The sequence below is a fragment of the Zosterops lateralis genome (assembly GCF_965231275.1).
Source record: "Zosterops lateralis genome assembly, chromosome: 20".
NCBI classification, from domain to species: Eukaryota; Metazoa; Chordata; class Aves; order Passeriformes; family Zosteropidae; genus Zosterops; species Zosterops lateralis.
Genome location: NC_139780.1, coordinates 5,041,537 through 5,058,957, shown reverse-complemented (window position 1 = coordinate 5,058,957; position 17,421 = coordinate 5,041,537). Strand labels below are relative to the sequence as shown.

Here is a 17,421-nt window from a genome sequence, read left to right as displayed (position 1 = left end):
GTTTGATTTTTTCAGCCAAATACTGACTTTATCTTTAAGTAACTGTTGCCCTGTTAATGCTGCATAAATATTGATACTGGCAGATAGATACTAATTTAATGTGGACTATTGGTGTTGTGGATGATCCTGTTCTTACAATTACAGAAAGATTTCAGGTTTTCTTTTAATCTGGATTTGTACACACATGATTCATTAATGTTCATACAGAAAATGCAGAAAGCCAGTATTTTTTCTCTGCTAGAATATTTATCAGAGTAAAAAAGAATAAAGGATGCATTTATTTAGCAGGACTTAGTTCTGTATCACAGCTTTTAAACCTGATGTTTAAAGTCAGTGCCTTTCTACTGTCAGAAAAGAAAACCTTAAAATGACACATTCACTCCTTGCTCTCTCAAACATTCCACATCAAATTTGGCTGTTTACATATTAATATCTTTTACCAACTGTCAGCCCTGCAAACTCCACCACGGATCAGAACAGAATTGGAATTAGATCTTCCTATTGCTCCTGTAACTGCCATTTATTAAGATTTTGCTTTTGTGCATGGCATGTAAGCTCAGGATACAAATGTTGAGCTGTTCTCACTCAGGATGGAAAAGCGAGTTGACTGTATTTGTGATCACAGCACATCTCAGTTTTGGTAGTGAGGACAGCAGTGACTGGCCCAGGCACTGGATGTGTCAGATGTCAGTTTTATAGAGATTTTTTATGACAACCATATACTGAAATGAAATCTTTAGTTGGTATTTGGAGTCTTCTCTGGAAGTCTCAGCCTATCCCAAACAGCTTATGAAAATACAAGGACAGAAACATTCATTGTAATGGCAAATATTGAGGGAACAGCAAGATACTCTGCTGGAATTTCAATGAACTGCTTAGGAGAAGATAAGTGACCTTTAATATTCCTATACGCACACATTATTGTCAAACCTGTATATTAACAGAAAAGATGCACCATAATGGTAAGAAAAGGAAAAACGAATTCACAAGCCTCAGGAAGCTGAAAGCAAGGGCAAAGTTTCCTACCATTGACTTTGCTTCCCATTTCCAGTCATCCTTTGTTGAATTAATCAGCCATCACTGCTAAGCCTCATTCAAAGATTTTAACAGTTTAGGACAAACAACAACTGCATGCCTCAGGTCTGGCTTGAAAGGCAAATCAGGAATGTTTAGTGGAAAAACAGCTGGAGTTAATGAGTGGGGATTTGATATTAGGAGATTATTTGATTTACTGGCTCTGTGGGGAAGTTTGGCTTATTGAATTACGACTTTTTAAAATGCAGTTGTGGAGCAAACATTTTGCTTGGATGAACTTGTTATTTGCCTGCAGGAGAGGAGGGAACTGGAGGAAGCAGAAGGACCCTGGTGACTGTCAGCTCCTGGAGCTTTGCTGAGAGGTTTTGGTATCTCCACCTGGATCTGATGCCTCAGCTCATCCTATTGTTATGCCCCAGTGAAGACAGACAAAACTTGGCTTCACTTGAAGGTACATTCAGTGGTGCAGGGGATGGTGCTCAGGGCTGGAGCTCTCTGCCACAGCTCAGAAACTGCCTCAGCCACAAGTGCTCACAGGCCTGGAGCAGGAGGGAGCCCAGTGCTCCGGCTGTCCCAAGTCATGTAGCAGCTAACATGATGGGAAGCTGCTAAAAAAGGGATATCTGCAGATATCCAGCTGCCTTCCTAGGCTTCTGTCAACAGCAAGTACTGCCACGAGGGGTCACAAAGCAGTTCAGTGCGGGGGGGGCTGTGGGTGGCATTGTGCTGCTTTGATTGTAAGGACCTGGACGATGCCACGCTGCTGCTCTCCAGGCAGAGATGGGTACAGATTTTCTCTTCTCCTCACCTCCACTCACTTGCTACTGCACAATCTGTGCCCAGGCAGCAGCTGCCTGCAGCCAGTGCAGAGTGTCCCCGAGCTCCTGGCAGTGGCAGAGTTGACCCTGATTTGGAGGCCACACCTTTGGCACTTCCTGGGCATTTCACTGCTGTGATCTTCCTCCCAACTACCAGCACTGTGGGAATTCACACACTGAGCAAAATCCATTCCCTGCACCCACCTAGGGCTGCCTTTTTGTTGGCTCCAGCAGCACTTGTGCTGCTGGGAGAGCCCGAACTACATCTAAAGAACATCTGTGGGAAACCAGAGCCAGCCTAAAATCTGCCTCCATGGCGATTGCATGCTCCAGCTACAGCTGCAGAGTGCCAGATGAGCCTGTCCAGATGTAGGGGCTGCCTGGGGGAGCTGCCCTGCTGCTCCTCTAATGCCAGTAGGGGCTTTGACTATGCAGGATGGTCATGCTGCATGATGTGGTCACTGTATAAATGACCGTGATAAATCACCGTGATACATCACTTACATCACATGGTGTGATCACCACACTGCCAACCATTCCCAGCCCAGAACACCCTGAACTAGGGAGCTTGTGTCCTGCTAAAAGATTGAGGCTGGATTGTGACTTCTGCATCCCTCCTTAAGGAAATGGGCTACAGAGTTTTGAATTAAGCATTGTGCTTCTTTTGTGTCTCTTTCCATATTGCTCCCACCCATGTCCCATTCCTTTCCCCATATTTCTTGTTTGGATTGAACTCGAATAAACTGCAATACAGTTGTTTGACTTAACCCATGAATGCCCAGGATGTGGTATTACAAGGTGATGATAGCCTTTACTTACTGTTGGTCCAGGGATCCCAGGAAAACCCACTCCTCCTGGCATCCCAGGGTGCCCCTAAAAGGGAAGGAAGAAGAAAACACCTGCTGTGAATGTCCACAATCTGCACAGACGTTGTTCCCCCAAGTGGGAAGACAGGGTAATGTCATTGTTGGCTGCTTGCAAGGTCAGGCAGACCTGATATTTATCAGGGTAAAAATGCTCAGGGGCAGAAGGAAATGGCCAGGCTGTCACTAGCCCAGCTCCAACCCAGCCAGCAATATCAGCAGCAAGATTTTATGAACAACCCAGAAGAGAATGGGCTGAATTTAATATGAAAATATGTCTTTGGGTCTTGTATTACGGTAGACAGGAAACAAGTGTCAGAGCAAGACAAGATCCAGCTGAGGTCCCCACTGTTAAATTCCTCCATGTAGATCCCTAAAAGGCAGAGCACAGTGAGGCAGAGTGACTGTGCTGCCCAAGCACCCTGCATTTCCAGTTGCTCTGAGCAGCTTGGACAGACCCTTGTTGGTGGGCAGTGTCTGGTTCAAGAGCCAGGATGTTTGGGCACAAACAGTCCTTCAGATCCTGGCTGTCTCCACTTGACACAGCAGGTCCTCAGCTGATGGAGCCACAGAACACACCTCAAACCCCAGTGCTGCACTGAGGGGGAAACTGCTGGACGCAACTGCTGGGGAGGGGCTACACCCCAACATCCACTTAGTGAAATACCCATTCCCATCCCCACAGACACGGGAAGAAATTGCAGCTGTTGGCATGAAACTAAAAGACCAGGAGAAGCTGCAGCCTTGGCTAGGACAGGGACAGAGAGGTGGCAGCAAGAGTGAGAGAATGCAGACTTACTCCTTACCATCGACCCCTTGACTCCTGGAGGGCCCGGGGGTCCCACTGAGCCACGGTCACCCTACGAGAGAGACAGGGACATAGCCAAGAGTGATCTAGAGCAATGAAACAACTAAAAAAACCCCCAAATTCATGTCTATGCCATTGGCTTTCTACCAGAAATGCTCCCAGTATTAGTCTCTTTCCATCCATCTCACCAGAGCAGTGGAGGGATTGCAGGAATTAATTAATCCTCTACATTCCAAGAGAGGGAACTTTACTCTTGCCATCAAAACCACCAAGGTTTTGGCAACCATAGGAAAGAAACACATCACCTTCAATTCCAAACAGTGCTAGGACTGAACCCAAGGAAACCTTCAGTCCTTCCCACCCAAGGCATGATGTGCCTGTTCTGCAGTATCACAATCCCTACATGTGCTGGCATTTTCAGAGCCATGGATTTGAAGTCTGTTGTTACAAGGCCCTGCTTTGAGATCAGGGAATCAAGCTGGAAAAAAACCAGAGATGATGCCTGGTGCTTTCAGAGGAGACTGAGGGTGTTTTGGGGGAACTCCCTATCCTGTGGCTCATACTGAGACCCCAATGCCAGCAACAATAACCTGGAGATCTGATTTATGAGGGGCTCAGAGCTGGATGACTCTCCAGCACACCCTAAACATAGGATCCCTTCTAAAGCAAGCAGTCAAAAAACCTAATGTACCAAAACATCCCTTATTCATTGCAAATCATTCCTTATCCCCTCATGAGAACCATCTCACTTTCCATGAACAGATCCTTGACCCACAGGTAGAAGACAAGATGGTCAAGCCCCCACGAGCATCACCACAACCTGCTGATGTGAGGGTGACATGAAGGTGTGGCTTTAGTGATGGGACATAAACAGCTCCTTTGGGAGACCATGGCAATTCCCACGGAATTGTTTCTAGTCTCCCTCCAGCCCCAGGGATGCACTGGGAATTAGGTGTGTTAGGTTTGTGTGCTCAGGGGGATGAGGCAGGAGGATTTAGCAAATGCTGCCAATTAGTTTACGCCCAAAATCTGACCTATCTTCCAACAGCAAAAAAAGTGTAAGGGGAAATATTTTCTGGGCTCTAAGGAGCTTATTAAAAACAAACCCCAGGGTTTGTGTTGTCACCAGTTGGCCCCTGTAAACCAATGCATGGATTTTTTTTTTCTTCCTGAATGGATGGATTTTATTAAGTGTGTATTAACTGTATTGTTCTCTTTGATAATCTTTGGATTCTTACTGGCTTCAGCCTTAAGTTTTGCAGCTCTCAGGATGGGGATTGCTGACTCAGCTCTGTCTAATGAAAGCATATTTCCCACTTCATTTAGCTCACGAGAGCGTAGTAAGCTGTAGGATACTATGCCAACTGGAGGCCTGGTTGAGGTTTTGATTTGATGATAGCTATTTCTGTCATCCCTAAGTTTCTCCTGGTGGAGAAGCCTGATGGAAATCCCAGCTGTGCTAGAGGATCTCCAAGGGCAGATTTTCAAAGGACAGCCCGGGTTTGCCTTGACACCAATGTAACATCAGCACATTACAGAGCTGATCTGGAAGTTCAGGATACCTCACGTGGTCAAGGCTTTGGCAAGGAAGGCACAGGGACAGATGTGGACTTAATGGAATGGAGAAAAAGTTCTTCCCATGTCTCCTGCATGGCAAATGCCTTATTCTTCATTCAATTCAGGGCTGCAGCTGCCAATGAGACAGCTCATTCAGGCACCAATTTTCTGTGTAACCACCCTGGACACATCACAGGCTCTTTATTCCTCTGTTTTCCTTTCTCTAAAATACAGCCCACACCATGTCATTCTTTTTAGTTCTTGTGGGCCTTGACAGCTTGGACTGAGGCTGATTCTGCTACTGCCCCACCGGGGCCCACAGGATGGAAAGGCTGCTGTGGACAGACAATAAAATGGATCTGCAGCAAACACAGTATAACTGTCACAGAGTCTTTACATCATTACCCAGAGGACAGGGCTTGAAGCAATAAAAGTGAGAAAGAGAGCACTGATGTGTGGAATGCATCGTTTTATGCTCTCCACTATCTTTATGGCTGCACTGTGAATAATTAAACCACCAACGAAAACCAGCAGCGTGCGAGTGAGATACAATGAGTGACACAGATGATTTGTCTTTGGGAGCTGCCTCTGAATAAAAGTTTACACTCTAATAGAAAACAAATTAATGTCCTTTTACATTTTTATGAGAAATAAAGCCCTTTTTATTCCCCTGGAAGAGGTTTGTGTTTGTACTGTACGCAAGAGGGCACCAGCCCTGGGTGTGCCCAAAGCAGCCAGGGGCAGCCAGATGGGATGGTCCTCACCAGATAAAAAAGGAAATATTTTGGACCAGCCTTTACTCAGATGGGTGGCTGCACTCTTTTACACCTGAGAAATTGCTGAGACCTCCTATTCAATGACCCCCCTTGGCAACCCAGAGCACACCTCTGCAGAAATCTGTAACCTCAATCCCAGGGACTCCTCCCACGACCAGCAACACAGGGCTGATGGATGGATCCCTCATTCCCATAAAAACCAGAGCTGACTGTTAAATACAAACCGCCTGGCACATTATGAATGAGGGAAGTTAATTTTTCAAAGAATATTTGACAGCATCTCCCTGGAGGGCAGCGCGTGTTAATCCCTGAATGAGAAGTAGATGATTTTGGCCTGGTCCTAGTCTAGCTCAGACACCCTGGACGTGCTTTATTCCCAGCTGGGTGTTGCACTCACATGACAACTTAAATCTCCACAATCCTTCTCCCGCCCCAGCCTCCCTGTCCTGCAAAAATTACAAAAAACATTTCATTGCAAGCAATCCTACCTTTTCTCCTGCTATTCCAGGCTCCCCCACCGGACCAATGAAACCCATTAGACCCTGAGGAAAGAGAAGAGCACAACTAATTTTCAGTTTTTATTTGCTGAGAAAGTAAACAGTTCCTTTGGTCCACCTTGCTGGTTGCAATAGCACAGCATCCCTCGTATAATGCTCAGTAATTCCTACTGGCTACCAGAGCGGATGGAGTTGCTCCCGGCCATGGGAATGTCTAACACCACAGCTGGTTCTGCTTTAGGAGCCAGCTGGAACAGCAGCACGAGGATCTGCAAGAACCACAACACACAGCACAGTGGATGAGGGAAGGAAGGCCGAGTCCACAGTGTGGCTTTGTTCTGTGAGCTCTTCCCAAAGCTGCTTCCCCAGGAGCATCTGCAGCGGGAGCTCCTGGGCTGCACAGAGACAGAGACTGAGCATCATTTTAGTGGCTGGACTGGGCAGACTTCCTCTGGGTTAATCCAAGCTGCCTCAGCCCTTTGTGCAGACTAATTTTGCCCTGGATAGTGTCATGCTGGTGGGATGCCAGTAGGAAATAAAGGTTCCCTCAGCCAGAGGGGCCAGCAGGGCAGTGGATCTCGCACACTACTCAGAAACCATCTTGGAACAAACCTCCAGTCTAAGCTCAGGGTTTAACAACGTTCAGGATAATGAAGAGGCAAACAGAACTGCTTTTAATTAGGAAGATGGAAACAGATGCAATCTCAAGTGAAGATTCCTGAGAATTAAGATACAGCAACCTCTGTACCAGCTCCAGTGGTTTCTGGCTCTGGAGATGCAAGGGACCATCCCCCGGACCCTGCAGGCGCTCGCTCTCCTCTGTGCCATGATGGAAATACTCATCAGCTGTGGGATGACAGCTACAAACACAAAAGCTCCACTATCCTGCAGGGGTGCCACCAACCTTTCTGAAGTGGTCTTTGCTTAGAAATGGCCTTTGTGTCTCGAGCTGAGGCAGTTCTGGAGCTCTGGAGTGTTATTGTGGCCCAGCTGCATGAACCAGGCACCCGTGTGAGCAGAGCTGGACTCATCACGGATTGCCCAGTGCAGGAATCAATGGAAGAGCAGAAAACTCTGCAACATCTGCCTATGCAAGGTTGCCACTGGGTGGCATTGCTGAAGGCTGCTGGATCAGTTGTCCTTTCAGTTAGACACAAGTGCAGGTACACAACTGCATCCAGTTTTCGAATTTTTCCAATAGCCCAAGGCCATGAAGAAGGCAAATGTTATGGCAGAGAATGGCAAAGTAATGAGATGCAACAGGGAAGTGCATTGCTAGGCAAAAATAGACAATAAATCAAGAAAGAATACATTTCTTGTTCATTTCCAATTTCTTGGAAAACCACAGAACTCTTTCTCTCTCTCTCCTGGGAATATGCTCTTTAAGAAATTTCTGGTTCCTTAGGCCAGTCCCTGCAGAAGAGGGATCCCTGCTCTGCAGCAAGTGTTGGTCCCATTCAGAACAAAACTGTTTCAAACTCCTTTCCAAGAAGTGCTGCATATCCAAGCTCAGGCTTGAAGGCCAGTCTTCAGACCCACTGTCCATGGCAGCATCAGCTTCCACCCTAAAAAGCCTCTCAGGAACTGGGGTCCTGAATGCAGGTCTACTGGTGGTGCTTCCCCAGATGGCCTGCTGATGCTTTGCAAAGGGGTTTGCAGGGATCTGAGCACACCAAGAGCCCTCAACGTCCTCCTGAGACCCCCTTGCTGTCACAGATATGCTGCTTGTTATAGCAGCTTGTGCAGAAACCTGCTGGCATGGCCAACACTGCACAGATCAGCTTTGGGATGGAAGGGGAGCACAGCCAACACTTCAGTCCAAACCAAAGGAAAATTCTGTCTGTGCTGGTGCATTGTGGTACCGCACAGGGGAAGATGTCACTGCTCCCTCCCCACGTGAGAGGAGTGTCCCATGGTGTGAACGTGAGATGCAGAGCAGGGACCTTGTAGCTTCCAGCACAGTAGCTCTGCAGTGTTTGCAGCCAGCACTGTCTGCTCTCGGCTAAATTAACCATCATTGCTATGTCTGCTTGCAGACACAAGTCAGGATAGATATGTCTACGCCAAATAAATCTCAGTAAATTATCAGGAGTATAAGAAAAAACAGGGAGAGATTGGGTAATGATGTTCTTCACTGGCCAAAATGGGATAGACACTAAAGGCAAGGAGATTTAGGTTTTAAGACAGAAAGATTTAGGTTTTTAAGAACCAGAAGAGCTGCCAGTGGCAAATATTTAATCAAAGCAGACATGAGTTGCGGTCATTACACTAAAATGGCTGTGGCACAACAGATTTTTCTCAGGATCCCAGGGTTGAAAAGAGGGCCTGCATCAAACAGGGCTCGGGGCAGTGTGTGTAATGATGCACGTGAAGTCCCAGCAGTGGTGGCTGCCCGGATAAAGGCCCACACTATAGAGGAAAGAATGTAAAACATTTATATTAGATGGGAGTTCAGCATGTCGCTCATGATTCAGTCTGCTGTATTCCCCAGCCAAGGGCATGGCGGAAAAGGGACGGAGATTGTTAAAAAGTTGCTGGGGGCTTGGAGAAGGGAGAGAGAAGGAAAGGAGGGGGGGACTGGTGGGTTGTAATTCCTAACTCCTGTCTCGCTTTCCCCATTTATTGTCCGGCCCTGTCATAATTAAGCCCCCACTCTTGGCTCCATCAACAGAGAGCAAGTCAGCAATGAAGCCTTGCATAAATCATAGCCCATTTGAGAGAAACAGGCGAGCCCAGCGTGAGCAGGGTCTCCCAGGGACGGGACCGCGAGTCGCTCCCAGCGGGAACCGATCACGGCCTTTCTGTTCTACTGGCCCGCTAGAACTCAAAACAAAACAAACCAGGGACAAAGGACGGGAGGGAGTAAATGTACAATCCTCCCATTCAGATGAAAGAAAGGGAAAGTAAAACAGTAAATATCACAGTTTAAAGGAGGACGCTCTGACCCGCAAAGAACAGCCATGTGGTTTAACCCCCTGTGCACCGGGCTCAGCCCTGCCCTGGCTCAGTTGGGCTCCCACCACCCTGGGGAGGGAGGGAGGGGAGGGAAGGTGGAGATGTGCTGTTGAAACACCAGGTCACATCAAGGAGGCTGGGAACACCGCAGTGCCTGAAAATCCCTGATAGAGATGTCTGGAGGTCAGAGACGCCCTGGAGGAGAAGGCAAGTGGGTTGGAAAGGAGCAGCACTAACATGTGGGAAACACCAGTGCAATTCCCTGCTCCCTTCTTGACCTTGGCCAAGACAATCAGGACCTCCCCACCTGCAAACCTGACACATTACAGCCCCTCTCCTTTGGAACAGGAAAGACATGAAGGAGATGGTGTCCTTTGGCCAATTATCTTAGAATACTGATATTGAGACCACATACTTTGACCCTAATGGACAAGAGACCTCCAAGGGGCCTTGGCTGCCCTTCCCAGCACAGAGCAATGGGTACGTGGGTGACCCTGAGCTGCCCAATGAGCTGTTCCTGCTATGACAGGACCTCCCCAATCCCATTAAGGACATGAGTCAAGTGAAACCTCTTTCAGCTGGCACAACTCTTCACTGAGGTTTTCTAGTGCCAAGCAGGGGGTCAGCCTGGGATGGCAGCACTTTTCTGTCTGCTGCAGGGTGTTAATTCTGCCACAGAGCTCTTTGACCTTCAGCATGGACATTTTGGTGACATTCTCCTGCTGTGCATTCCCAGCTCTGGGACAGGAAGGTTGGTGGCCTCCCTGGCCAGAGGCCCCATATTCCTCTTCAAATCCTTCTGACTCCATCTACAGGCAAGGAAGGGTTAACCCAGACATTTCCAGGGTACTGGGGCGCCCGGCAGCTGGAATCCTTCCAGCACATGGAGACAACAAGCATCTCATGAATGATCTTCCTGAGTCTGTGTCCTTGCAATGGAAAAACAATGCATCAGGGACTGCCCTGTGGCTTAAAACCTCATTTTTCAATGAGAGCTCAAGTATCACTGGAAACCTTACTGAAACTCCCATGTTTTCCTAAACAGATGTGCCTAAGAAGGGGAAGAAATCTTCAATGAGATGGATGGCTGATCTCTTCTCTTGCTGTTGTGCTGAGATTTTCTGCTCTGAGAGAACCCATTTGTCAGGCAGAGCAGCAGGATTGAGAAGTGTGACCATCCTTGCTGTGGAATAGAAAACATCAAGATCTCCACAGGAGAAAACAGGGTGAGGTGATGGTGTCTTCAGTGCCAAGGGCTTGGACCCATCCTCTCAGGGCTTTGGAAAAAAACCAACCCAGCCCCAACACCAACTGCTGAAGTGTAAGTGGAGGGAGGAAGGAAACCCCAACACTCCAGCACAGCTCAGTGGAGGTGTGATGGGAGAGGAGGTTATTTCTCATTAGTCTGGTGAGACATTTTTGTTCTAATGACTTGACTGGTTCAGAAACTGAAATTTTCTGGGTGATATTTCTAGACAGAGACTAATTGACTAAGAATAACACAGGCAGCTTTCCTACCACTGTGCTGGTTTCAGTGTCAGCAGAGGCCAGCTGTGTTTTCTTTTCGATGAACAGTGCCTACAGTTCTCATCCAAGGTCAGTCCTGAGGGAAGTTAAAGAATAATAATCCTAATGATGCTTTGCCCTTCAAGGACAATGTCTGGTTAAGGGTCTCAAAGCTCTTCTAAATATTCATTTTTAACAGTATCCACAGGTGCCACTTCAGAACAGGAGGCACTGGGCTAAGTTCTGCTCAGGGCTGTCTCACACCTTCCACAGAAGGGGAAACTGAGGCACAAAGCACTGGGAAGTGTTGCCTGAGATCATGCAGAATCTGATAAAGCTGTAATTAGAACTCAGATGTGGGGAACAACTTTGCTCCTTCAGTAGTTACTCTTTGTGGAGCAAATTAACATCCATTAACACAGAAACGTCTCTAATTTCCAAACAGAAGTAACCACCTTTGGTATATACTGAGGCTGGTATCAGACTGCTGGCACTGAAAAGCATCCACCTTCACTTTTTTAGACTTCCTTGGTCAGAAGCCCTTGGAAGAAGTGACCCCTGGCTGTTGCATATAGGGCAAAGAAGAGAGGCTGACAAGCTAAACCAATCCAAACCAAACCAAACCAAGCATGCTGACCATCCAGCAGGGAAAGTGTTGGGAAGGACCAGCAGTGGTGAGAACCACACCCACAGTGCCAGGGCCAGCTGCCAGCTTGGTGTGGTCATGCAGGAACACACAGAACATGTTGGAGCCTCTGTGGCTTCACTTTCAGGGTTGCTGGTGGACAAGTTTGGTTGGTTTCAATCGCAGAGATGTGGGAACAATTGTTGCTTTTTCCTTGATGCCTGTGGCTCCCCCAAAGCCTACAGGGATAATGCATGTCCTGGGTTATGCCAGCAGAATGTTCTCTACGGAATTACAATGAAATGCAGCTCAGTGTCTCTCTTCCCCACGGTCTGGTTTCTTCAGCTGATCTCTCCCCTACTCCCCAGAAAATCTAGGGGAAGTGAAAGCAACACCCAAGGCAGAGAATTCTATCCTTAAAACCTACATTGGCAAAGCCTGGAACGTGGAGCACCAGGGTTGTGGTGACCACAGCTTTGAGGTGGCCAGAAGTCCCTGGCCACTGCCCTCTGCCTGCACTCTGGGCACCCAGGGCACGTTGTACAGAGGAGATCATCAAGGAGACAAGGAAAATAAGGAATTTACCTGCTCACCAACTTTCCCTGGTCGGCCACGGTTTCCTGGCTCACCCTGCAGGACAAGAGACAAGGGCACATGGGTTACCTGGGGCTGCCAGCCAGACCTTGAGCACAACGTGGCTCTTTGTACACCCATTATTTGGGCTGCAAATCTGTGAGAAACAACATCTTACAAAACCAGCTGTGACTTGGAGGATAATCCAAAGTAAGAAACATCATTGGCACAAACATGGAGCAAACACTTGCTGCTCTGGAGCAAAATGCCCCAGAAGCTGGTCCTGATATAGTAAAATAACCTCAAAAGAACCACACTGAAACATAAGATATCTATTGCTCTGTGACATATGCCCAGCCTAGACCTGGTTACTTTATCCCAAAGTTTTACAAAGCATGAGAAGAAAAGAAAACCAAATACTCCCAGACAATGCTGCACCCTGAGTCTGTTGTTATAAAACCTCAGGCAGGCAAACGTTACTGTCACAAGGAGCATCCACAGGAAAACCACAGCAAGAACCTACATGAGATAAATCCCAGTGCAGGAAGAAGGAGTCCAGAGCATGAACATGATGAGGAGGGTGAAGGAGAAAGCAGAAGGAGAAGGATTTCAAACCCACCAGGGATAAGGGCAGCTGTGGCAGCACGTGGAGGCAGCTGGAGTGTCCCTGGATGGGCCATCCAGAGGCCAAGCTCACCAGTAACCAGCAGTGTCTCCAGGACAGCAGCTGTATTTTCTCAGTAGGCAGATACTCCAGATGTGCTGCCAGACCACATTTTTGCTATTTACTGTTTGAAGAGGTTGTTTTTGTTGGGTTTTTCTCTTTCCTTTTGAGTGTGGGTTTGTGGAGTGCATTGCCCTGGGATGGCTCCTGCTGATAATTAGGCAGCAAAGATAGGAATGATGTGCATTGTTTTAGAACAAAACCATGGAGGAGCAATGGAAAATGAGATGGTGATGGAGGAAGAAGTTGGTTAATATCAAAGGAGGAACACATTTGTTTATAATGGCTTAAAAAATGCACCATCATTCTTTTTAAAGAAAGAAACAGAAGCTGAGACCCCAAAATTCTGAGAAAAAAAGAACCCTCAGTTCTCTTGTTGTCTCTGGAATGAATACTTGGGAGAGTGGTAAAGGTGAGAAAAGACATTTCCCTCTTCCTTTCCTCCCTTCTACCCACTGCTTCCCTGATCAGGAACAAACTCTTTCCTTACCTTTGGACCATTGGGCCCAGGTGTTCCTGGAAATCCCTTCCGACCAGATCGGCCCTGAAATACATGGAAAAACCATAAACATCAAAAGCTTGTAGCTGCTTTGGTCACAGGTGCAGCTTACATGCTTGTAGAATAAAAGATAAAACATCCATTTTCTGATCCACCTATTACCAATTTTTGGGATATTTTGCTATCCTGAGGTGACAATTATGTACAGACCCATTACAAAATCTGAGCAACCTCACAGATACGACAATATTCTTTTTTCTTTGTCTAACTGTATTTCTGTGATACATCACTGAGGTCAAAAGGACTCTCTCTGACTGTCCAGTCTTTTTTCATTCTTTTTCCTCTACTCATTGAAAAATATTATAAATCAAGGAAGAAACACAAGGGCCGGTTATGGAGATGGTTTCCAATCAATGCCATTTATCTTGAGGATGAATTGTTTAAACATTAGAGGCTTTTTCAAGGTTTGAGACTTTAGGCAAGTCATAAACTCAACACCCTGTGCAAGACACTTTCTGGACTTTCAGCCATCCTGGATCAAGCGATTAATCAAGCCCTGGACAAGACAATAATTCAGAGCAGGGCAGATTAACTTCCCAAACCAGGACGGTTGAAGCTTTATGAGAATTTAACTACATTTCCATTGCAAGGTCATCAGAGCTGATAATAACTGAGTGAATAAATGGCTGAAACCTACCTCTGGACCAGGGACTCCTGGTGGTCCTAAGGGTCCTTCATCTCCCTGAGGTGAAAAGAAATTAAAATAAACGGCAAAGTAGTGAGAAAATTTGGATTCACCGTGCAGTAAGAATGAAATGCCTGCAGTATGAGCAGCAGTTAAACACAGACTGTGTGCTCAGCTGTCACATTTTAACAGCTGAACCCTTCTCTATCTCAGAGCAGCCTCTGAGGTTTCTCAAGAAAAAAAAGACCTCAAGTCAAGTCCTGCCAGTAAAAGCCATCCAAAATTTGACCAAGGCAACACCAGTTGATTTGGTCCATGATGGGCTGCATTTGGCCACTAGGGTACCCTGGACATGCTGCCACAACTCTGCTTCATTTGCTTTGGCAGGGATGTGAATGCTCCAGAGTTCCCTTTTTCTTTCTTCCCCCCTTTCCTCTCCCTTCCCCCCAAAAAAGCACGTTCCAAAATTTCCCACAGAACCATTTGGCAACTGTGTGAACATCTCCCTTTTGCTTTCAGCTGGGACTACACATGCTGCAGGATGGAGCTATCACAAAATCTCACACAGCAATTGGACTCGCTCCTCTCCCTTGGCTCCACACCAATTCCTAATGTGATAGCATCGGATCTGCAGTTTCTAAGAGACCTTCAATTAAGCTTCACAAAAATTATCTCAAGTGTCTAAAACCAACTGCCAAGAGAGAAATTAAAAGCGCCCTTGGCAGCCAGAGCCTGGCTGCTCTTGTTTCGGTGGTCAGCCGTGGTAATGAAGGGGCACTGAGAGGCTGAGGGTGGGACTGGGGGTCACAACCCAGCTCCAAGGGCTCAGACAAACCACCCACAATACGCCACATTTCCAGTGGGATGCAATTCAGAGCCCTGACCCAGTGCCCTGGGTGACCACGGTGGTGAGAGTGCAGTGCTGTGCTCTGCTGCACACTCAAAGTAGTCCTTCTGCACAGCTTGCACCAAACTCCATGTCCATGTCTTTGGGCTTACTTTTACACTCACTAACTAGAGTAAATTGAAGGCAGCTTGGTCACGCCTGCCTGAACCTGGAATGCAGGGCTTCGATTCCCTTTGTATTTTGGCTGGAATATTTTTTTTTCTTATTTCACTGCAAATAAATGAGCTAATTTGCATTAATCCCATTTAGAGAACAAGCAGAAGAGTTCCCAGAAAAAGTTAAGAATTATTAGTGCTATTAAAACGAGCTCCTGCCCGTGCATGGGCTCAGTATTATTTACACAATGTCTCGTGACTGGACAAACAGCTTACACTGGCCTGAGTGAGAGGAAATTACACCAATGTCACTGGAGTTACAACAGGATAAACAGGGAACCCAGACATTCTCTGCTGCTCCCATAATGTATCTGCAAGCTCCAGGACAATTAAATCAATGAAACTTGTTCCCTTCTTAATGACTGCAAGCAGGATGATGCTTCAGGTTCTGAGGTGAAGTGAGGAGTGAAAGCTGCAAGCTCTGAGCTGCTGGGCAAACAAATTTCTGCAGGGCAGCAATTCCCACTTCCTTCTCTTTTGACAGAGGGATGTTCCTTCGTGTGAGAGAGTGGAGTCTGCAGGTCTCATGGTTGAAAAGGAACACACTTAAAAGGAGCAGAAAGCAAAAGCCAGGCCAGGGCATGTCTGTGCAAGGGGATGTGCAGGGAAAAGGGCTCTAACACCCATCTGGGGGTGGGGGAAGAGGCTTTAAAAGCAAAGCCAAAGCAGGATTTAGGGTCAGCAGATGCCAGCAGTGACTGGAAGAAGAGATCACAGGTTCTGGAGATCACACAGCTTAGAGGAAGCTTCTCTTCTGCAGGTCTCTGATCACTCTCACTCTGCTTCCAGATTCAGAGGGACCAGAGCATTTTAAACCACAGACACCATTTCACCATGCATTAATTTACAAAATTCAGCATTCTTCTTTAAATCAAACCTCTTTTGAGCTGAGGACACTCACCTCTTGTCCAGGCAGTCCTCTTGGCCCAGGTAAACCTCGTGCTCCTGGCTTTCCCTGAGAAAGAGCCAAAGGAAAAGATAGTCACAAAATAGAAACATAAGCTCAGAAGGGCAATTAAAATGAGAACGTCTCTTTCACAGCCACGGGACATTATCCAATGTCAATTTTGTTACAGAAAAAAAAATCTGAAGCAAAGAATACGCTGCACTTGGAGGCACCTCAAGCCAAACAGACCAAGCTGAGATTCTGGCCAGGACAATTTTTAGGAATCTCCTGGGGTTTCTCTCTTACCCCCCTTCCCACTACTTTGCTTTCCCTGGCTCCTTCCAATCCCACACAGAGCTGCAGTCTCTGCTCTACTCACCTTCAGACCTTCAGGGCCGTTTTCTCCTGGTGGGCCAATGTCACCTGGGAAGCCCTGGAGAAAATGAGGAACAGTCACAGGTGTAACTCTGCAGGCAGTGTCAGCCTGGGTGAGAGGTGTAGTTAAGGGCTAAAGGACAAGACGTGTTACATGCTGACAGTGTCTGTGTGGGGTCACCACAGCTCCAGGAGGGAATGGGACACAACACAGCAGCACCATCAGTTTGATGGAGAAACAGCCTTTCCCACCAAACTCTCTCTAGGTCCATCTTCTTACAAGATTTATTGCAGTGAGGGCCTCCCTGTCATCACACACAGCTAAAAGTGGTGATTTGGGTTGTAATTAATCTTTGTGAGTCAGCCCATAACCTCTGTGCTCCAGGAAAGGAGCTGCAGCCTCGGTGACAAAGGGAAGCAGGCGAGGAATTAGGAAAGGTGCTGACACCCTCATTAGCTGCTGTCAGCCTGGCAGTGGCTCCTTCCCACCCACCCAGCCACCCATCGAGGAGGAAACAAAGGAATCCAAGCTTATTTCCAATAGCAACAAAGAGGAATGATTGCTAAGTGGCAGCACTCAGCTGAGAGCCCTTCCAGACCCTGTGAAATAACCAGAATACTGCTGAGGGGAAAGCAGACCATCAGTTGTGCTGAAAGGGGCTCTCTAGCATCTTACAGACCTTGTCTGGTTGCTCAAGAAGGAGAAAAATGATGGTGTGCTGGGAGAAGCTCATCCTGTATCTAAGGTATCACTGTGACTGTTTTTGGGTAAGGGAAGGAAAAGGATTTTCTACTTTAAATGGTGTTTTGAGGGGGAAAAACTGAAAAAAAAAAAAAAAAAACTCCTCCACTTTATCTATGACAAAAACAAGGAAGGAAAAACCAGGAAACCATGAGAAATAGAATAGGTCATGAACCCATCTTGATCCTTCCTACCCCATCACCACTTGTGTGCCACCATAACTCAGCAGAGAAGTGAAGCCCTAGGCTGGAAGGGTGTGAGAAGGAAGTGGTGGGACATACCTCAGGGCCAGGTGGTCCTGGAAACCCGACTGGTCCTTTGTCACCGACTTTTCCCTGCAGAAATTGGAAAAGCACGGGGAAAAGTGAGCTGGCTGCTGGCTGACAGATTTCCTGTTTAGAACAGCACATCCCTGCCAAGCTGTCCTTCCAGCTG

At 47.1% G+C, this 17,421-nt stretch overlaps 1 protein-coding gene across 1 annotated transcript in view; it reads right to left on the bottom strand.

The window, feature by feature from the left end:
• Window positions 1-17,421, bottom strand: part of COL27A1 (collagen type XXVII alpha 1 chain) — a 140,702-nt gene that overhangs the window by 49,669 nt on the left and 73,612 nt on the right. The window contains exons 19-27 of the mRNA XM_083875689.1: window positions 17,268-17,321; window positions 16,249-16,302; window positions 15,885-15,938; window positions 13,934-13,978; window positions 13,228-13,281; window positions 12,026-12,070; window positions 6,346-6,399; window positions 3,523-3,576; window positions 2,673-2,726 (exon numbers count right to left, since the gene is read on the bottom strand). Of these exons, the coding sequence (XP_083731815.1) occupies window positions 2,673-2,726; window positions 3,523-3,576; window positions 6,346-6,399; window positions 12,026-12,070; window positions 13,228-13,281; window positions 13,934-13,978; window positions 15,885-15,938; window positions 16,249-16,302; window positions 17,268-17,321 (468 nt within the window). The remainder of the gene's footprint in view (window positions 1-2,672; window positions 2,727-3,522; window positions 3,577-6,345; window positions 6,400-12,025; window positions 12,071-13,227; window positions 13,282-13,933; window positions 13,979-15,884; window positions 15,939-16,248; window positions 16,303-17,267; window positions 17,322-17,421) is intronic.